The following is an 18,057-nucleotide window of genomic DNA, read 5'->3' as shown; positions in this document are numbered from 1 at the left end:
TCTGCCCCCGGAGGACTTAGGTACCTTCCTTCGTATTTGTTTATCCATCTTGTAGTTGTAAGGAAATATCAATGCCATAACCAAATAAAATTTAAAGATGTATTTATAAGGTATGTCCTTTGAGCATTTTGGCTTCACTGTTTTTGTCTGAGTATTATTTTTGCCGCCATTTACATTGTTTGTAATTGGTGAGATCATAAGAAATTGTTAAAGATGTATATGTACTTCTAAATGGGGTTGTGAAATCAATGGGAATCAAACAAAGTCGTTAGTTTTAGTAGTTCATTATAGTTCTTAGTACTATTCTTATTGTTAATGATTTATATATATATTTTTAAATAACATTCTTGAGACAAAGTATTCGCATGAATATATTGAAATATTTAACTTATACCATCATACTTTGAATATCGTAAATTTAAGGTTCGTAGTACACATTTGGGATGGAGTTGCATGTTTTATTAAAATGTCATAGAGGTCTAAGGTTGGTCAAGCTAAGAGTTGAGTAAGAATATGATGCAATTAACCGATATGAACAAAATGTGATAAGATTAGGAGATTGCTTAGATGGTAAACGTTAGAGAATGTAATTGAATCTGATGACTGAATGAGCAAAATTAATTAGATTTTTGATTAATATAAACTCTTTTTTTTAAATGTAATAATGAATGATAATATTGAAGTTTTCGTGCATGGATGATATTTATTTTCATTAAAATGAATTATTAAGAATTTTTAATACATTTTTTTTTATGTTGATGACTTGGAAAGTAATATTTTGGTTTGGAAGCATGTGTGATAAATTAATTTATGGAATTTTATATGTCCCTACAGATCTAATGATCCACAACTGATCCACCCAAATCCTCTTTTGGTAAAAAGGGTAACTGCAAAAAAATGACAAAAAGTGATCGGCAATTGTGAATTCAGCCACCAACTGCCACCATTCAGCTGCTGCTCGCCGCCGTCAGCTCCGGCGATAATGAGATCCAGACCACCATTGGTACGCAGGAGATCGCCTACTCATTATGACACAGGCACCCCCACCTATCAACCTAATGGTACTCTTTTTAATTTTTCACCCAAATTTTGAACTTTTCTGCTTTAGATTTTCCGGTTTCTGTTTTTGTATATGGGTTTTTGTTTTCTTGCGTTTTTGGCGTGTTTTCGATCTGGGTTTTGCTTTTTATGGGTGTTTGTATACTTTGATGGAAGAAAACAAGAAACCGGCCCAAGTTTTGTCCTTCTTTTATTTTGCTGGTGATCTTGAGTTTCTTAGTTCTCTATTACCTCTTTCTCTTCGGCCCAAGTGTTGTTGTGTTTGCTGCATAAATAGTTACAAGATGGGAGTAAAGGTTTTAGTGATGAAAATTTTTAGCAGCTAATGCTAAAAATAATTTTATCTTGGTATTACTCAAGTACACTGCTAATGGGATTATACTTCCATATAGGTGATTGGCGAATTTAAACTAGGAAACTGTAAATGAGGGACTATTAATTAGGAGAAAGGAAAAATCCATTTGCTCGGATAGACGGGATACCGTAAGAGATGATAAATTTTTTATTTCTTCAAATAGATCTGCTGATCTTAGACATAGTTGCCAAATCTTGATAGCTATTGTGCATCCAAGTGGCCATTATTTGAATCATGTATTGTGTTGTAAATCGTATCATAATAAGCAAAAGATACTAAAAAGTACATATGATTTAGTGGTTTTGACAAACTGTTATGTTGGTCTATTCATTTAATGAGTGGCCAAACCAAGTTGGGAGTACATGAGTTGAGTTGAGTTTTGCACACCCGTTTCTTATGCCATTTACAGATATAACCATTAATTAATATATTTCTTGAGATAAAGGAGGTAATTATAGTTGCAATTGAACTTGTGAAATTGAGGAACACCATCATATTATAGTTTTAAAATAAATTCTTGAAGCAAAGCAGTAATAGTTGTGAGATGATGGTATGGAGAAGCGGCAGTGCGTTTGACAGGGAATATAGTTCATTGATGTTAATTCTTTGGGGTTCCACTTCTGCATTTGGTGTAAATCACATGGTCCGCATGTATTGAAGTAATTTCATTTCTTTGTTTGGCCTGTATATGCTTTTTTAACTTTTAGTTCCAAGTTCACTGTGTTAATTACTCTTTTCCTACTAGGTGTGTAAGGATGCTTCTATGTATGCATACTTGTACGCATTATGATGACTTATTGAACTTTTACATAACCTGTACCTCACATACTTATATACAACAGGCATAATATATTAAGTTGGAGTGAAAAATCTGAAACGATAGGGATAATTCTTAGAGTTCATAATCACAATTCCAGTTATATACAACGTATCTAGTATGCTGGTCAGTGATGCTGTCGGTTGTCTCTGATATTACATTTATAAGTAGTGCATGTATAGGTATGGATTCTTCTAGCTAAGATTTTGGTTTCCTCTTTCTTGAGGAAGATGGAGAGTGGAGATCAGGCTAAATTAACTTCTGTCGCAGTTTTTTGGTTCAGTCTTGATTATTGCAATTGTACTTGCAGTTCTTGACTTCTTGTCCTAAGAGAAAAAAATTGGTTTTGGTGATTTTGTCCCCTCTGTTTTTTCTCTCTCAATTTCATTTATGTGGGTTTGTCAGTTATTAGGGACCTTTTTCTTGGAATAAACACACCTTCCTTTTTTGTCTTTTTTAACAAGTAACAATATTTTTGCTCTGTTGTCGGCATCTTGCTCCTTGTTTTTAAGTTGATTGATTTGTCTGCATCAAACCGTGAAACCTAGCATGTAAATACATCCGTCCATCTCCTAGCATTCTGCATACGTGACATTAAATTTTGCTGTTTATTATAGGATTTGACCAACATGACCTAGATAGTGGGGCAAGGAAGACAAAGCACAAGGGAAAAAATGTTGTATGGTCTCCGGCAATGGACAAGTGTTTGATTGAAGCACTTTCTATTCAAGCAAGAAATGGAAATAAAGTTGACAAATGCTTCAATGAAAATGCATATAACGCTGCTTGTGTTGCCGTTAATTCTCATTTCAGCTTGTCCTTAAATAACCAAAAGGTTGTTAATCGTCTTAAGACAATCAAAAAGAGGTACAACACAATAAGGAATATCCTCAGTCAAGAGGGATTCTCTTGGAATCCCAATACAAATACAATAGACTGTGAAGATGATGATCTTTGGAAGAGATACGTTGCTGTAAGTATTAACTTGTTATGCCCACTTAATGTTCTGAACTTTGTATTAATTCCTTTCTTTGTGTTTTGACGTTTCCCCTTTTCATTTACCTCTCTAAGTTCTCCATGTAACATATTTTTTTAAATCCGTCTGCTAGTTTGATGCCTTTGAATATTATCTAATATTTTATCAGGCACACCCTGATGCTAGGACCTTTCGAGGAAAGCAGATAGCCATGTATGAAGAAATGAAAATCGTATGTGGAAATTATCAAGCTCATAGCCGCTGGGCAAGAACGCCAGGCAAAGTGAACGGAAATCCAGTGATAGAGTGCAAGTATGAACAAGAGTCTGCATCATATCTTTCAGCGAGTTCAGATCATATGAACGATTCAGATGGAACAGAGACACAGTCCTCTGCCAAAGAACCAGTATATACTGAAATGCTTGCTAATAATGAAGATGAAGATGAGCCTGAAGCTCAACCCGAGGGGCAAACTGCAAAACGGACTCGCAGCTCAGAGACACTGCAGGATGCAATGTTGGCGATAGCCTCAAGCATCCGACACCTAGCTGACACAATCGAGCAAAGCAAGTACACCATTGACACCCCTGCTCTTCTGCAAGCTGTAATGGAAATCGAAGGTCTGGAAGAATCAAAGCAAATGTACGCCTTTGAGTTTTTGAATGAGGACGCTACCAAAGCCAGAGCCTTCATGGCATACAATAGAAGACTCAGACGAATATATTTGTTTCGACTGTTTGGATGGTGGAGATAATGTTTAGATGATCTGTTCTACTACTTGTTGGTCCTCCCTTTTGATGGATGAGTTCATTATATTTACTATTCCCAAATTTTGTTTGGAGTATTCACTGAAGAGAATTGCTGTCCATACATAAGAAATGTACTCATATGTATTCAAAGCTGACACAGAATTGTACAGGAATGTTGTACTATGATCCTTGTGTTGCTTATTTTATCAAATAACTTTGCAACTTTGTACCACAGAAGATATGGTTCCTTTTTGTTATGAAGAAATTTCCTTTTTCACTGGATTCCATTTGATATGTGAACCATTTAATATTAATATATTCCATGTGCATCTTCTTTGGCATAATACATCGGCAGCTCCCTTCCCTTGTCATTTAGATACTCAAACTACGACTTGGTCAAAATATATTACACATTTTTCAGTTAAGATTTGTTCTGAAACGTCTATTAAGTGTAATTTATTGGATAACTCCATTTATCTTTGAACATTTTATTTGTGATCAATATGGAATAAATTCCTTTTTTAGATCATGCTCAATATTTAGCCTAAGTTCTAATGCAAAAGGTTAGAATCCTACTCAACAATATTTGTCATATCATACTCAACATTTAGTCTATGTCCTATTTAGCTTTAATAATTGGGTATGAATGCTCTTAAAATTTGTACTTCTGATCTTGAACCAATCAACAACTATAATTACTATGTTTCAATCTCAAATAAGTTCACATATAAAATAAAGTAATAAAAAGAATTATCATATAAGATGACGTTGCAAATATGACATATGTGTTTAAAACATTTCCATTTCCTAAAAAGTGAACCCATTTTTTTAAAAAAAATTCAGTTGAAAACTAGATCAAATTGAAGACTACGTGAGATAAGATTAGCCTTCTAGAATTACCTAAAATAGAGAGCCAAGAAAAAATGTACATTTCACAATATTTGCTTTAGAAGACTTTTCTTCAGCAGAAATGACCAAATTAAGGGTTCGTTTGGCCACAAATATATTTGGTTGGCCATATAGCTTGCCATTACTTGACAATTATTTTAGTAAATATCTCGAGTTTTCAAATCCCAAGTTTTAGAGAAAAAAAACTAGAATATGGCTGAAATTTTTTAAAAATTTATATTATATAGAACATCCATAATTTATAATGGACTAAATTTCATTTCAATTTAGATGTACAAGAATTATGCTGTTATATACATATTTTATAAATTTTTTATCCGAGTTTGCTATCCAATGACACCTCCAATTACAAGTAGTAATAGTAGTTTTTGGTATACAAATCAATGGTATTTTCCTTTTGTCTTCTTCCTCTTTTTACAAATTCATATTAATTATGTTCGTTGTTATGACTTTTCACGGATTTCATTATAAAATTATAATACTAAACTTATGAGCATTTCAATCATTTTTAGAACTTGTAGCTATAAATCATTTTTCTTTTGAAATCAAATATTTTTTTCAAAATATATGACTAAACACATGATGAAACTTTACATAAAATAACTTTCCAAAAATATTTAAAAATTTATGGCCAAACGATAGCTAACAAACAATTTTGCCAATTTTTAGACATCATTTGACAAATCAAATGGTAGGTAGGACTAGAATAAATAGTAAAAAAAAATTGATTTTCTAATATTCTGATAAATATTAACGTCATTTAATTAGATTTTTCTACTTTCTTCTATATGATAGCATGAATATATTGAATAGTAAAATTTGCGCAATTCATGGATTTAATTTCTTAAATTTCATTTTGTTTTCCACATGTCTAATTAGTATAAGTCCATAACTCATATTGAATCGGTCAAATTGATATATATTAAAGCCTTTTTTCTTTTCTTTTCAAAGTTTCAATTAATTGTACATCTTCATGATTAATTTAGAAATGGAAAATTAATTTAGAGAATATGAGTCATTGAGAGTTCCAGTCTTTCACAACTCCTACATGAAATTAATAGCAATGACTTTTCCAATGTTATGTCTATTATTTTTCCACACTAATTTAACTAGCTAGTGTCCCTATAAATAACACCTATTTATCCTTCACCATTTCACATAAACCTCACAAGAAATTAAAAAATTACAATATTTATGGAGAGAGTTAACAAGTTGTGTGTAGCATTTTTTGTCATCAACATGATGATGGCGGTGGCCGCAGCGCAAAGCGCTACGAACGTTAGGGCAACGTATCATTTGTACAATCCGCAAAACATAAACTGGGATTTAAGAACTGCTAGCGTTTACTGCGCTACCTGGGATGCTGACAAGCCTCTGGAGTGGCGCCGGAGGTATGGCTGGACCGCTTTTTGCGGTCCAGCTGGACCTACGGGCCAAGCTTCATGCGGTAGATGCTTGAGGGTAATGCTTAATTTTACGCTATCTTATAGTCTATACAAGTGTTTTTTCAAAAATTGATGCTAATTATATTTTGTATATAATATTTTCGATCTTCGAAATGACTACTACAGGTGACCAACACAGGAACAGGAACACAAGAAACAGTGAGAATAGTAGATCAATGCAGAAATGGAGGGCTTGATTTGGATGTAAACGTTTTCAACCGATTGGACACTAATGGATTGGGCTATCAGAGGGGAAACCTTAATGTTAACTATGAATTTGTCAACTGCTAAACTTAAAAAAAGTGTCATATATCATCATTACTATAATAAAATAATAAATCACGATCTAAATTGATTTCATAGTACGTACTATCTTAAAGTTAGTAAAAGAAATCGAGCTAACTTTTAATACTACTCATATATAAAAGTTCTACATGTATTTTGTATATCCTTCACGATTAATGAAATAAATCTTATTATTATTATCATGTATTTCGACTATAATTTACTTTGTGGCGATTCAATTATTAAAAAAATAAAAATGACTTTTGAATAGCGTGAGTTGATAGGAAAATAAATAAATTCTTTTTTGAAACATAGAACTAATTAGTGATCCAAGTGACAAATTAATGATGGACATCAGTTGGTACATGTTGGCCGTAGTCATGGTCATGGCTGTCATGGTTATAAAGCAGGAGGACAATTCATTCTCTCAAGCTGTCTTCCACCTCCATTGTTGAAGCTTCCAATTTCTTAAAGGTATAAAAGGGGAGAAGAAATTAATGAACAAGGAGGAGAATAATCTGAATCTAACATTGATCATCTGAATCCTTCTTCTCCCCTCCAATACTAATTCATGGCAATTTCTGCAAATTTGTCCAATTATGGTACCCTTCCAACTTCAACCCCACCAGCATCACCACAAACCACACCTCATTCCGCAAGAAAACCACCTCGTCCACCGTTACCACGACCACCACAACCACAACCACAACCGCCGGTGCGGACGTCGACGGTCACTAGATCCGACCCGGCAACACGTCGTTCATGGCGTGTGTTCTTTGACTACAACATTATGTCTCTTCCGTATAACTATTCTGAAGCGATTACCCGGGTGAGGAGGAACCTTAATTATTTCCGTGTCAATTACGCTATGATAATCCTTGTTATTCTATTCATCAGCCTTGTCTACCACCCTATCTCTATGATTGTCTTCTTGGCTATTTCTGTAGCTTGGTTTTACTATTTCCGTGAAGAAGCGATTGTGATTTCGGGAACCCAATTGGATGATCGGCTTGTTTTGGTTGGGTTAGGGTTGGTTACTGTTGTTGCCTTGGCGCTTACTCACGTGGGTCTCAATGTTTTGGTTGCTTTGATTATTGGGTTTTTCGTTTTGGGAATCCATGGGGCGTTAAGGGGAACTGAGGATTTGTTCTTGGATGAGAATGAGGCTGCGGAAGGTGGGTTGCTTTCGGTTGTCAGTGAGGAACAAATCAGGCCTAGTTATAGGTAGTGGATTTTTGATTTGTTGCATCTTCAAATTATGTGGGTAATTTGAAAGAACAGATTTTGTTAATTGTTCTTGGATTTCATTGGCGAAATGCTGGAGATCTTTTGTTGATAATTTGGCTTATTTCTGGGCTGAGTTTGGGTGAACATTTCTAATTTTAGAGCAGATTTGTTGCTTCGAGGTGTCTGTCTGCCTAAAGATCGTTAAAGGTGATTCTTTTTGCCTCAACACTGTTTTCGAGTTTAAGTAGGATAGGGGCTATGAATTGGGATTGTTACTTTGATTTGATTATGATGCAAATGAGGGTCGATCAAAGTGCTGCCATTGTAATCAATTAAAAATTTGGCTAGTTTTTGCTGAATCTATGTATTCATTAAGTAATCTTTAGGTCAATTTGTACAATTTTTTTATTGCCTATCCGTAAGAAAAGAGTCACATTTTTTCATTTATTTGGTTCCAAGTGTTCTGTTGTTTGGATGAATAAAATCAGCAATTGTGAATGCAAAAAAGCATGATCTCTAGTTTTACCCTCTTCTCAAGCTGTTATCTCAGCTCCTTGTTGCTTCATGTTCACATCGTTATCCATCTTTCCATCTGTTTGAATTTCTCAGGCTTTTATCTTACTGTTCATTTATGCATAGCTAGTTCATAATCTAATCTAGTAGCTTAATGTTGTACCAGTTGGCATTGTGTTTGCAGAGTTAGGTGTGTGATTTGCTATACAATAGATGAATTGTTTTGCCTTTTACTTTGTTTCTGATATTTTGTTCCTTATCTCTCTTTTTCTCTTGCCCTTTTTCGTTCCGCTTGCCAGCAATGTATTATAAGTAGTGTTCTTCCGTAACTGTTAACACCTATCAGAGCGATTCCAGTGCTGGAATTCAGCTATGAAGGCTCATGCATAACCTTCAAAGGAGTAAGGTGGAATCGCTCTTTCTCATGGCTGTGTGATCACGTAGATAAAATCTGGTTGTCATTGGAGTTAGCAACTTTAACTGGATTTATTTTTTAACATGCTACTGTTTCCTTTTAACAGATCCTTGTCAAAAAAATTATAGAGCTGATAGCTTATAGCTGAAATTTCCAAGGCATATACAACAAACTAGGGAAATTTCTTGTTACGGTAGCATTCTCAAGTGTTGTTAACCTTCTTTCTTTGTAACTTTGTGTTTAAGCTAATCACGCTTGGAGGTAGCTGACTTACTATTACTTTAAGAAAGAAATCTAATCCTTTTGCTGTTTATGCTAATATGACAGTGCATATGTATGTCCCATGATCAAGGGAAGACCAATTACATATATATTCATGTTTTTACCTGAATTACATCTGAACTTTGGTGTGTCAAAGCAAGTACCAATGTCTAGCCACAAATTTTTTTTTTTTGATACTCCATATTCTGAGGATATCAGTTTGGAAGAGGGCAATTTTATAAAAGTTATCATCTTCTGTTACGTTCTTGATTTGTACCTTAATGTCATGTTTAATTGATGTATAATTCCTCAGAAAGAACATTTACTTCATGTATACTACGTTGGTTGACATGATCAAATATCTGCTTAGTTCTATCCAATTGAGAGACAAGACTAAAGAGGAAGAACAATGATATACTCAAAGCGAGATACTGAATTGAATTGAATGTTTTTCTGAGAATATACTAAAATGTAGAGCGTTAATGTCCGCGTGGCTTTATCAAATCAATACTACCAGAGGCCTCGGTTTTGAGCCCTGGGTATGGAGGATTTCTTGGGAGCGCCACCTCGAATGGGCCTGGCAGTGCGATCTGGATTTAGTTGAAGGCTCTAGCGTATGCTTTACCGGGAAGGTGTTATGTCAGTTGTCCGTCCGATTGAACCTTTTTGTTTCTTTTTATTATCTTACCTGACAATTCCGGCAGCAACCTTCCTAATTCTGGTGACTGTTCCATTCATACTTTGCTTATTTTCGGTGATCGTACTGGTGGTACTGTACTGATTTCTTTTATCTCTTTTGGTACTGTCTGGTGATAGCAGACCTCGTTTCCAGGACTCTCTATCAGTATCATGACTCTTCAGTAGCTATTTTGGTTGCCAGTGCCTTCTGACATTTTCCTAACAACTTGTTCGATGAATTGCAAGTTGCAGATTGTTCCAGTTTTCCTGATAATCTGCTTTAATATCTCTTTTGAAGTAAGTCCTAGTTTGCAGGAATGAATTTTCATGAAGAATGGATCTTTTTCATTAAGGATCATTGAAGTCTTAAGTTAGATATTGTCTCACGTTTGACAAGTCATCACTCTGTGCACCTAAACTTTTCGCAGTTACACTAGCTGTTGTTTCTATGTTCAAGCATGTATCATATTCTCTAAAATCTGTCAGTGATCTTTAGTTTTGCACAATCAGATGTCATACTGTACAGGTTGCCAGTATCTTGTTCGACTGCAGATAGCAGAGGAATATTCACATTGTCACAACAATCATCAATCTGCTACTTGACATTAAGGTAACCTTGTTCAAATCCTGCTCCGTTTGTGTTGAGCTTGTGAAAAGTGTTAATGTCCAAATGAAATATAATTCCCCTGACATTACGTTGCTGTATTCGAAGACTATTTTAACTGTCGTTATAGCTCCTGTGGCTGTATTTTATACATTTAATTTTTCCCTGCATAAATGTTTTCACTTGTTGCAATAACAATCTTCTGTATTGAATAGTTACGAATAGTTGTGCTATATTATTTTGCTCATCTTTACCTTTCTGTTTAGAGTGTACATCTTAAATATTTTACAGATAATTTTTAGAAGTTCTGTACTTAATAATATAACCCCAAGTATGGTCCACCGATTAGAAAAAATAAACAAAATAAATTTTGAAAAATTAGGCAAGAGGGAAAAGTTGAGATTAACAAAAATAGTAAGTCTATAAATTGCAGCAGAACAAATCACTAGAGAGCAAACCATCAAAATACAACTACCAAAGAAAAGGGCAAAAGAAGTGGCTACTTGGTTCTGTCCTTATGTGCTTCCTAACTCTTGTAGGACACAACTTAATTCTAGTCCCATGTCGTGAATTTCTTTAGCAGTCTCAGCATCCCTCTCAGCAACAGCATCCCTGCAATCATATAGAAACTACTGCATTAGAATAAGGTTCTTTGATGCTAGAGATATATATCATCTCCAGTTGCTAAACAAAACAACTTAGAGTCTCAACAAGCATACTGTAAAGCTGTTATGAGCTCATCATTAGGGTCGATCTGGATGCCCCTATAGAAAGCATTGGCTGCCTCTTCAAACCTCTGAGAATGAAATATTAGAATATCAGAACACATAGGTATATAAGTTGGCAAAATTTGATGCCAGGAGAGGAAGGGGGGCATGCCTTCTATAGACGTAGAGCTGCACCTTCCCGATAATAAGCCTTTGCCAAATCTTGTCCAAGTCTTTTGCAGGCCTTGGCATCAGTTAAGGCAGATTCACCTTGCCCCAGGTGGAACCAACAATCACTTCTACCGGAAAACAGAGTGCCATCAGTTGGATCATAACTGATTGCCTGCAGAGTATCAGCAAACACAAAGTGAGCTCAGTAACTAAAGCATACACATTATTAATTACTTGCACCATTAAGAGGACAACTACTTCATCTCATCATTATCTTCTTTATTTTTCCCTTTTGCAGGTATTTTACTGTGGAAGGGGTGGAGTTGGGAATACAGGAAGAATTCAATAAGCCTTATAGGTAACCAGTGTATAAGCATCTTTAGCCGCAGCAAAATCCTTCCTGTCAAATGCCTCGTCTCCCTTAGCCTTTGCATCTGCAGCTTTTTTCTTTGCTTCAGGACTCAGCTATAAACGAATCAATCATGCCGATTCAAGATATATATTTAGCACATAAAATCGAAAACATTGACCACTAGTAACAGACCTCCGGTAAATCTTTCTTAGGGCGCTTGTTTGCTTGCCTGCCAGCTTCTGTTAATCCCTGCTATTATCACAGTTTAGACAATGAAAACAAAGCAGAAGTTTGCAGGAGAGAAGGAAAGGAAATAGTCACCAATATATAAAACCAGCAGCAATCATCTCACAGAAAGACAAATTAAGTACCTGTTCAGATTTCATAAATTCAATAACTCCATCCACAGTCCATTCGCAAACACCCCAAGTATCTGATGTGACGGTCAATAGAGCTTCAACACACTCCCGACTGTCACTTCTAGCTGCATAATGTATTGGCTTGTAACCATCCTGTAGAGATACCAAAAGTTATTTTTCGATATCAATTAACTGTCCTCAAAAATTGCTAATTGACTTTTTTCCGCGACTTTGCTCAGAAATTTACAGAAGTTCATTGATTGAAGTTGTGTGTTTACGATTCAATAAACAGAACACACGAAAATAAAACTTAAAATTGTTTGGAATCATCTTTCCAACAATTGAAAGAAGTAAAATTCCTTGGAAATTTCTTCCAAAATATATTCAAACAACAAAGAAATTAGATTTTTTATGTTAGATTTTCTTTTCAATTACCTGATCAGTGAAATTAGGATCAGCTCCAGCTTGTAATAAGCATTTAACACTTTCTGCATTGCCTTTACGAGCAGCAACGAGCAAAGGAGTCATTTCACCACACCACATTCCTTCGCCAGTCATAACATTGACATTAGCCCCTGCCTGGTAGCACAAAAGAAGTCAAGCCTTAAGTTGACAGATGATGATGAGATCAATCTATTTCTAAGAGAAATCTTTCATTCTATATTCTATTATGATTTTATCTTAAAAGAATCTTGTTAGTTTCTGACTCTTAGTTTTATCCTAGAAGAGCTTGTTGAATACCAGGAATACACCAATATCTGGTGAAATATCTTTCTAAAAACAGTTTCTGACATGCCTCAAGCTTTGGTGAATTCCATACATAAAGCTCCTAAAGCAAACCCTCTCCTACACCTCAGAAACAAAAAAAGAGAAAATTGAAAGATAATCAATGAAATATATGCAACATGGAGGATGACGGCCTCAGTAATTACAACGGGCTACTGCGCATGCTAGAGGAAGAAGCAATTTTACAGAAGTTTATAGTATGACACTTGCAGTTCGAAAGAAACTATAGGATCTTCCAGCAACAAAAGAAAGTCACTGGGAGGCTACTATAAGGAGCATAACGAAAGAGCAGACTAGTACAAAGATTCGAGCAGCTAAACTTCTATCCATAGAGGATTCTTTTTGTTGGTATTATAGGCTAGTCGACAATAGCAAGTTTTTTGGTCTGGTAGCTGGTTGATACTATTGTTTATTACCAAAAAAATAAAATTGTGAGTTCCATTAAAGCTCTAACAGAATCAAGTTCACATGGCTCCCGAATGATCAGAGCAGTTTCTTGTGATTTGATCTAGCACAAATTTTTCATGGTTCCAAAACATAGCAAAGGCAGAATGATAATGCATCAAACAACAGCACCATATGTTTTCTGCAACACAACTTCTTGGGGATGCTCAATTGGATTCAGCAATTTAAAGTACATACAGTGAAAGAGTAGAACAATCTAATGCATATATACAGTTTTAAGGAGAAAATGGAATTTTATTAACCTTTACCAACAGTTCCACGCAAGGAAAAGAATCGACTGCCACAGCTGCTTGCAGAGGAGACATACCATCATCTCCTACTTGATTAAACTGCACAAAGTAACTTTTTTAAACCCATATATAACAAATGAAAATAACACTTCCTAAAAGAGTATTTTCGCCCTGCCCCCACCTCCACCCCCTTCTGCAAACCCATCCTCAAAACAGTACAGAAAAATGCATCAAAGTGAGAAAAAAATACAACCCAGAAAAACTTGACTTTTTCCACACATTATCAAAATGTGCCCTCTCTAACGAGTAAGAAATGCAAATGTAAAAAAAGCTGAGAAAATCATCTTAAGTTAAAGAAAAAATATAAGTCGAGTAACCAATGAAAAGTTAATTTATATACTATATCTAAGCTAACTTCTTTTTCGCAAAACAAACACTAACAAACAACTATTTTGAAACTGAAAAGCATTAAGAAAAAGATGAAGTCAATACATACCAAAAACAGTAAAAGTAAGAGGGAAGGTGGGTGGGGTGAGAAAAGAAGCATGTACAGGCTGGGAGACAGAACTCTGCACTGTTTGGCAAAGGGAAGAAATTACATGAACTAAGAGTTTGAATACACCAGCGCAACAAAAGTGTGTAAGGACCTTGTTTGGTTGTGGAACCACTTCGTCTAAAAGAAAAAACCTTAAGTTGCTGAATAGGATGAATCTTTTTTTTAATAAGGATGATGGTGATGTTATGAAACAACGATTAACTGAGTAACCCTCTAGGAAGCTTTAAGTTATTAGATAGGGAACACTTGAACCACACAACTGCTTTCCACTTTGTCTAGAGAGAATTGTTAAACAATGACTGGTAATTTTGATTCGAGAAAAGAGGGGTTTAATAGGTAACAAAGCACTCACATTGGCCAGCAAAACCTTAACAACATCTTTCTGTCTGTGACCTACAGCCCACATAAGTGGTGTGCCAACATCACTTTGCAAATCAATGTCTACACCTATCGACAGAAAGAATTTAACCAATTCAATATGTCCTGCAGAAAAAAGATAATGAATAATAAAATGTCATTCTATGTAAAGAAGGATGATAAATAGAAAAATGCATGTAGCCACACACATGTGTATGCAGGACACCATTATAAATAATAATATAGGAATAAAGCGTGACATGTTGATTGATTTCTCTCATTGCTTTACCAATAAAGAATTAAAAGCCGACACTAAGATCTCAACCACTGATATCCATTAGAACATGATTAGATTCTCAATTCAGATTATGTATCAGCAAAGAAAAATAAACCTGCAAATAAATTTTCACTTGTGGTGTTTCTTTCATGTGCTTATGTTCATTATACCGCATTCACATTCATATTACTTGGAAGAGTAAGGCACTGAGAATGAAGTAGCTATGGAAGCACTCTAATGAAAAAAAAAATCTATGGGGCACTGCCCTTCGAAACATCTAGCTTTCCTTTCTTCCATATGGCCCACCAAATGCATGTTAGGATGGTCTTCCACCATTCTTTTGTCATCGAGTTAACTTAGATGGATCTTCTTCATGTTCATGATACGATTTTATCAGTAGAGACAAACAAAAAAAGGAGACACAGAAATTTTGACTACATTCTAACTTGAATGAAAATCAGTCAGCTTTCTTACTACATTTTTATTGACATGATCATCCAATCCTGCTTAAATTACAATAGCAGAATACATATTTGCATTACAGTTCTTTGAAGCTCTAGTAATCTAGGGTCATTTCAAGTCATTGATTGAGGAAAAATAAGATATAGCATCGTCAGAAAGAAAAGACGAATGAAGCAAGAAAGACCAAATGTTCAGGGAATTCAAGTCTCTACAAATTTAGTTTGACAATTTAGCATAACATTTCCAGCAAAACAGAAGCCAAAGTTAGGTTTTCAACAGCTGAAAGTAGAAAAGTCACCTGAAAACAATGCAGCAAATAGAAAACAGACCCCATCCCACCCTATCCATCTCTGCTTCTTACTGCTAATTATAACCTTATTTGGTTACCTTTTCTGCGTTTATTTGCTTAAGATAAGAACTTTGATCATTCATCATGGTTTTAGTTCTTACTCTCCAAAACTTGCTCAAATCACAAATTCTACAGATTCTAGTGGATTTCATGTTGTTTACCGACGAAAAACCATTTTGAAGTACACTTTTTGGAGAACTGTTGAAGAGAAACCAGTAAGAACCTTCTTTATAACACATTGCATGAATATAATATCCAAGTCTTGAAGCATTGCCTTTCCAGAGTTAATGTTGGTCTCTTCCTCCCTTGATTTGCTTAGGTTTTACAACTGCCCTCAGATAATCTGCTGTAACTTTTGATCAGTTCTTCCATTTTCTCCTCACAATGGATGGCTAAAAGCCACAGAGCTTAGCCCCAATATATTATATGTTTTGTCCTAAACTGTACAAGAGCTAGGTTAAAGTAATTAAATGTATATGAACCCAGGACTCTTTCCCTGATGAAGAGGAAAAACCTACCATTTCTTGCAGCATTATGCAAAGCTGCCCCTGAGGTGCTGAGTATTGCAGGTTCTGCACCCTTATCTATGAGGTACTGGACAGTAGCAGTGTGGCCGTGCCTAGCAGCATTAAGAACAGGAGTCTCACCTACGAAGAAATAATATATATTAAGAGCAATATCACTTTCAGCTCATATCAATCAATCAACAAGAGCTTCAATCCCAAACAAGTTAGAATCTGTAAAATGAATCCTCCATATATTCTGCTGTATTTGAGTCTACCATTCCTATATTGGCGAACAAATTGTCTTTCAAAGCAAATTAAGGGTTTTAAAGAACTTGAGGTTCCCAAAATTCATATGCTTGTCCTACCAAGACTTAATGTAAATATACAACTAAGCCTTGATCACCATGAATTAGTATCACCTATGTGTATCATTTGCATCTATTGTTTCGTATGCTAGCCAAGTCCGTGTTGATTCTTAAAGATTTAAGATCGATTTAGATGACCTCTCTCCCTTGTTATTTTAGCTTTACCTTGTCCCTTTTTTAGCACCTTCAATTATCATAATTGTCACACCTACATAGGTGCATTTGGAGGCCTGCATAGGACACAACCAAACCATAACCGAAGTCCTTCTCACATGTGTACTACTTGCATAATGTTATTATTTCTAATTTTATTAGAATCTTGTATGGTTGCACATTGATTTAGCGTCGGCATTTTTAAGACATTCATTTTGTTGACAAGCCAGCACATCATAAGTTCAATATTCATTCCCATATAATGTTGCTGGTCTCACAGCTACTCCCTAGAACTTGCCTTCCAATTGTCACAATGTTGAAAAACTAAACTTAAACAAAAAATAGTTTCCAATACAAAATATACACATTATTCAAAACTTGCAACTCACCCATCATTAGAAAACAATAAACTAGAATATAAAGTGAATACCTTCTTTATCTCTTTCATTGACATCCATCTTCAAATCATCTACCAAGTACTTGCACAAGTCAATTTTACCTTCCCCAGCGGCAAAGTGCAATGACCCTCTTTTCTGAGCATCCTTTACACCCGCCACCGTAGCGGCCAACCCTTTCCCATCATGATCCAGTCCCTTTGCCAATTCTGTGTTTCACAATATAATCATCAAAATTAAAAAAAAAAAAAAACAGGAAAAATAGTGTTTTCAATTGAAAAACCTACTCTTGAAAAGCTCAACATCCCCTGCACAAGCAGACTCCAGAAACGCCAAAACCTGTTTTTGAGCTACTCAAAACAATTGCAAGATTCAATACCATTACAGTATTTGAAGAAAGGAAAAAGAAATGGAAGAATGAATCGAAACCTTCAGTGAGAGGAGCAGGTAAGTGGAAGAATGAATCAAAACATACGATTTCGTATTCCATTTCCATAACTGAAGAATTTTTTGCAGAAACTAACCAACTCAAACACGGGGGAAAAAACGGACCGACGGTTTTGCAGTTTGTTTGTTACACAAAATGACAAAAACTCCAGGGAAAAGCATTACAATGGTATAAAATATCCTCCATAAAAGTGTTTTTTTTTTTTTGATAATTGAGTCTTTAACCACGCAAATATATGCATTACTAATACGTAGAAATCAATGGTATTAGTAGTACACTCCTGAATACACGATAGAGTATAGCATAAAAAAAGTGTACCAAACAAGGAGTTAATACATGCATTCTTTTTGCTAATCAAGGTGAAACAAATCAAAGTAGTACCGGAAAGGAAAAACAACACTTTTAAAAATATTCAATGATTGTAACGTCACCAACAAAGTGTGATCACCTAAACATTACACATAACATATATCAAAAGTCAAAGACTATATGAATTGCCTAAACAACAAACGCTACTCTAGACTATCACCTAACCGAATATTACATGAACAAGCTAATAGTACGACAACACTCTGTTAACTATCGATCTTCTAACCTTATCAACGACCTTCACACTCTCTTAGATAAAGTCATATCCTCATTAAAGCTGAACATGGAACATAACTTATCTAATTACTTCTCTTCAACACTTAATCGGTCTACCTTTGACCTTCCCTCACTGAGACATTTGCGCATTTCCTTTTCACATGTCAAAATCTGGGGATGGCATTGGGGCGAGACTGATACGGGTTTGAACATGTGCAGGTGGTGGCGTGCAATCGAATCA

General features: G+C 35.2%; 4 protein-coding genes across 7 annotated transcripts; 3 read left to right on the top strand and 1 right to left on the bottom strand.

Moving 5' to 3' along the window:
* The first annotated feature begins 795 nt into the window (after positions 1–795).
* On the top strand, positions 796–4,238 carry LOC101259373 (uncharacterized). Its single transcript, XM_004230041.5, has 3 exons — positions 796–1,061; positions 2,849–3,204; positions 3,377–4,238. Exons 1-3 carry the CDS (start codon positions 983–985, stop codon positions 3,959–3,961), a joined length of 1,020 nt encoding a protein of 339 aa, XP_004230089.1. The 5' UTR covers positions 796–982; the 3' UTR covers positions 3,962–4,238.
* Positions 4,239–6,036: 1,798 nt separating this feature from the next.
* On the top strand, positions 6,037–6,797 carry PR-P2 (pathogenesis-related protein P2). Its single transcript, NM_001247154.1, has 2 exons — positions 6,037–6,326; positions 6,437–6,797. Exons 1-2 carry the CDS (start codon positions 6,060–6,062, stop codon positions 6,599–6,601), a joined length of 432 nt encoding a protein of 143 aa, NP_001234083.1. The 5' UTR covers positions 6,037–6,059; the 3' UTR covers positions 6,602–6,797.
* A 232-nt stretch (positions 6,798–7,029) lies between these two features.
* Positions 7,030–17,869, bottom strand: LOC101252444 (uncharacterized). Of its 4 annotated transcripts, XR_002026151.3 has the most exons (13): positions 17,213–17,869; positions 17,071–17,133; positions 16,819–16,992; positions 15,883–16,011; positions 14,272–14,402; positions 13,376–13,462; positions 12,318–12,461; positions 11,895–12,035; positions 11,716–11,772; positions 11,535–11,636; positions 11,173–11,343; positions 11,013–11,089; positions 7,030–10,905 (listed from the first exon to the last, which is right to left on the bottom strand). XR_002026151.3 is itself a non-coding variant. In XM_019211045.3 (12 exons), exons 1-11 carry the CDS (start codon positions 17,277–17,279, stop codon positions 11,176–11,178), a joined length of 1,263 nt encoding a protein of 420 aa, XP_019066590.1. In that variant the 5' UTR covers positions 17,280–17,869; the 3' UTR covers positions 7,030–11,089; positions 11,173–11,175. The 4 variants fall into 4 exon arrangements, 1 of the variants encoding a protein (XP_019066590.1); XR_011213087.1 differs by lacking the exon at positions 11,535–11,636 and having other exon boundaries at positions 17,213–17,867; XM_019211045.3 differs by having other exon boundaries at positions 7,030–11,089.
* On the top strand, positions 7,167–8,329 carry LOC101259082 (PRA1 family protein F3). Its single transcript, XM_004230040.5, has one exon. It carries the CDS (start codon positions 7,167–7,169, stop codon positions 7,821–7,823), a length of 657 nt encoding a protein of 218 aa, XP_004230088.1. The 3' UTR covers positions 7,824–8,329.
* Positions 17,870–18,057: the final 188 nt, after the last annotated feature.

The sequence above is a fragment of the Solanum lycopersicum genome, chromosome 1, assembly GCF_036512215.1.
Source record: "Solanum lycopersicum chromosome 1, SLM_r2.1".
NCBI lineage: Eukaryota > Viridiplantae > Streptophyta > Magnoliopsida > Solanales > Solanaceae > Solanum > Solanum lycopersicum.
This window is presented reverse-complemented; position numbering and strand designations above follow the sequence as displayed.

Coding starts and splice junctions, on each gene's coding strand:
- LOC101259373 (XM_004230041.5), top strand. CDS start 983: ATGAGATCCAGACCACCATTGGTACGCAGGAGATCGCCTACTCATTAT. Junction 1,062..2,848: donor CCCCACCTATCAACCTAATG/GTACTCTTTTTA, acceptor TGTTTATTATAG/GATTTGACCAACATGACCTA. Junction 3,205..3,376: donor TTTGGAAGAGATACGTTGCT/GTAAGTATTAAC, acceptor ATATTTTATCAG/GCACACCCTGATGCTAGGAC.
- PR-P2 (NM_001247154.1), top strand. CDS start 6,060: ATGGAGAGAGTTAACAAGTTGTGTGTAGCATTTTTTGTCATCAACATG. Junction 6,327..6,436: donor CATGCGGTAGATGCTTGAGG/GTAATGCTTAAT, acceptor TGACTACTACAG/GTGACCAACACAGGAACAGG.
- LOC101259082 (XM_004230040.5), top strand. CDS start 7,167: ATGGCAATTTCTGCAAATTTGTCCAATTATGGTACCCTTCCAACTTCA.
- LOC101252444 (XM_019211045.3), bottom strand. CDS start 17,279: ATGGAAATGGAATACGAAATCGTATGTTTTGATTCATTCTTCCACTTA. Junction 17,134..17,212: donor ACCTGCTCCTCTCACTGAAG/GTTTCGATTCAT, acceptor TGTTTTGAGTAG/CTCAAAAACAGGTTTTGGCG. Junction 11,637..11,715: donor CTAAGAAAGATTTACCGGAG/GTCTGTTACTAG, acceptor ATTCGTTTATAG/CTGAGTCCTGAAGCAAAGAA.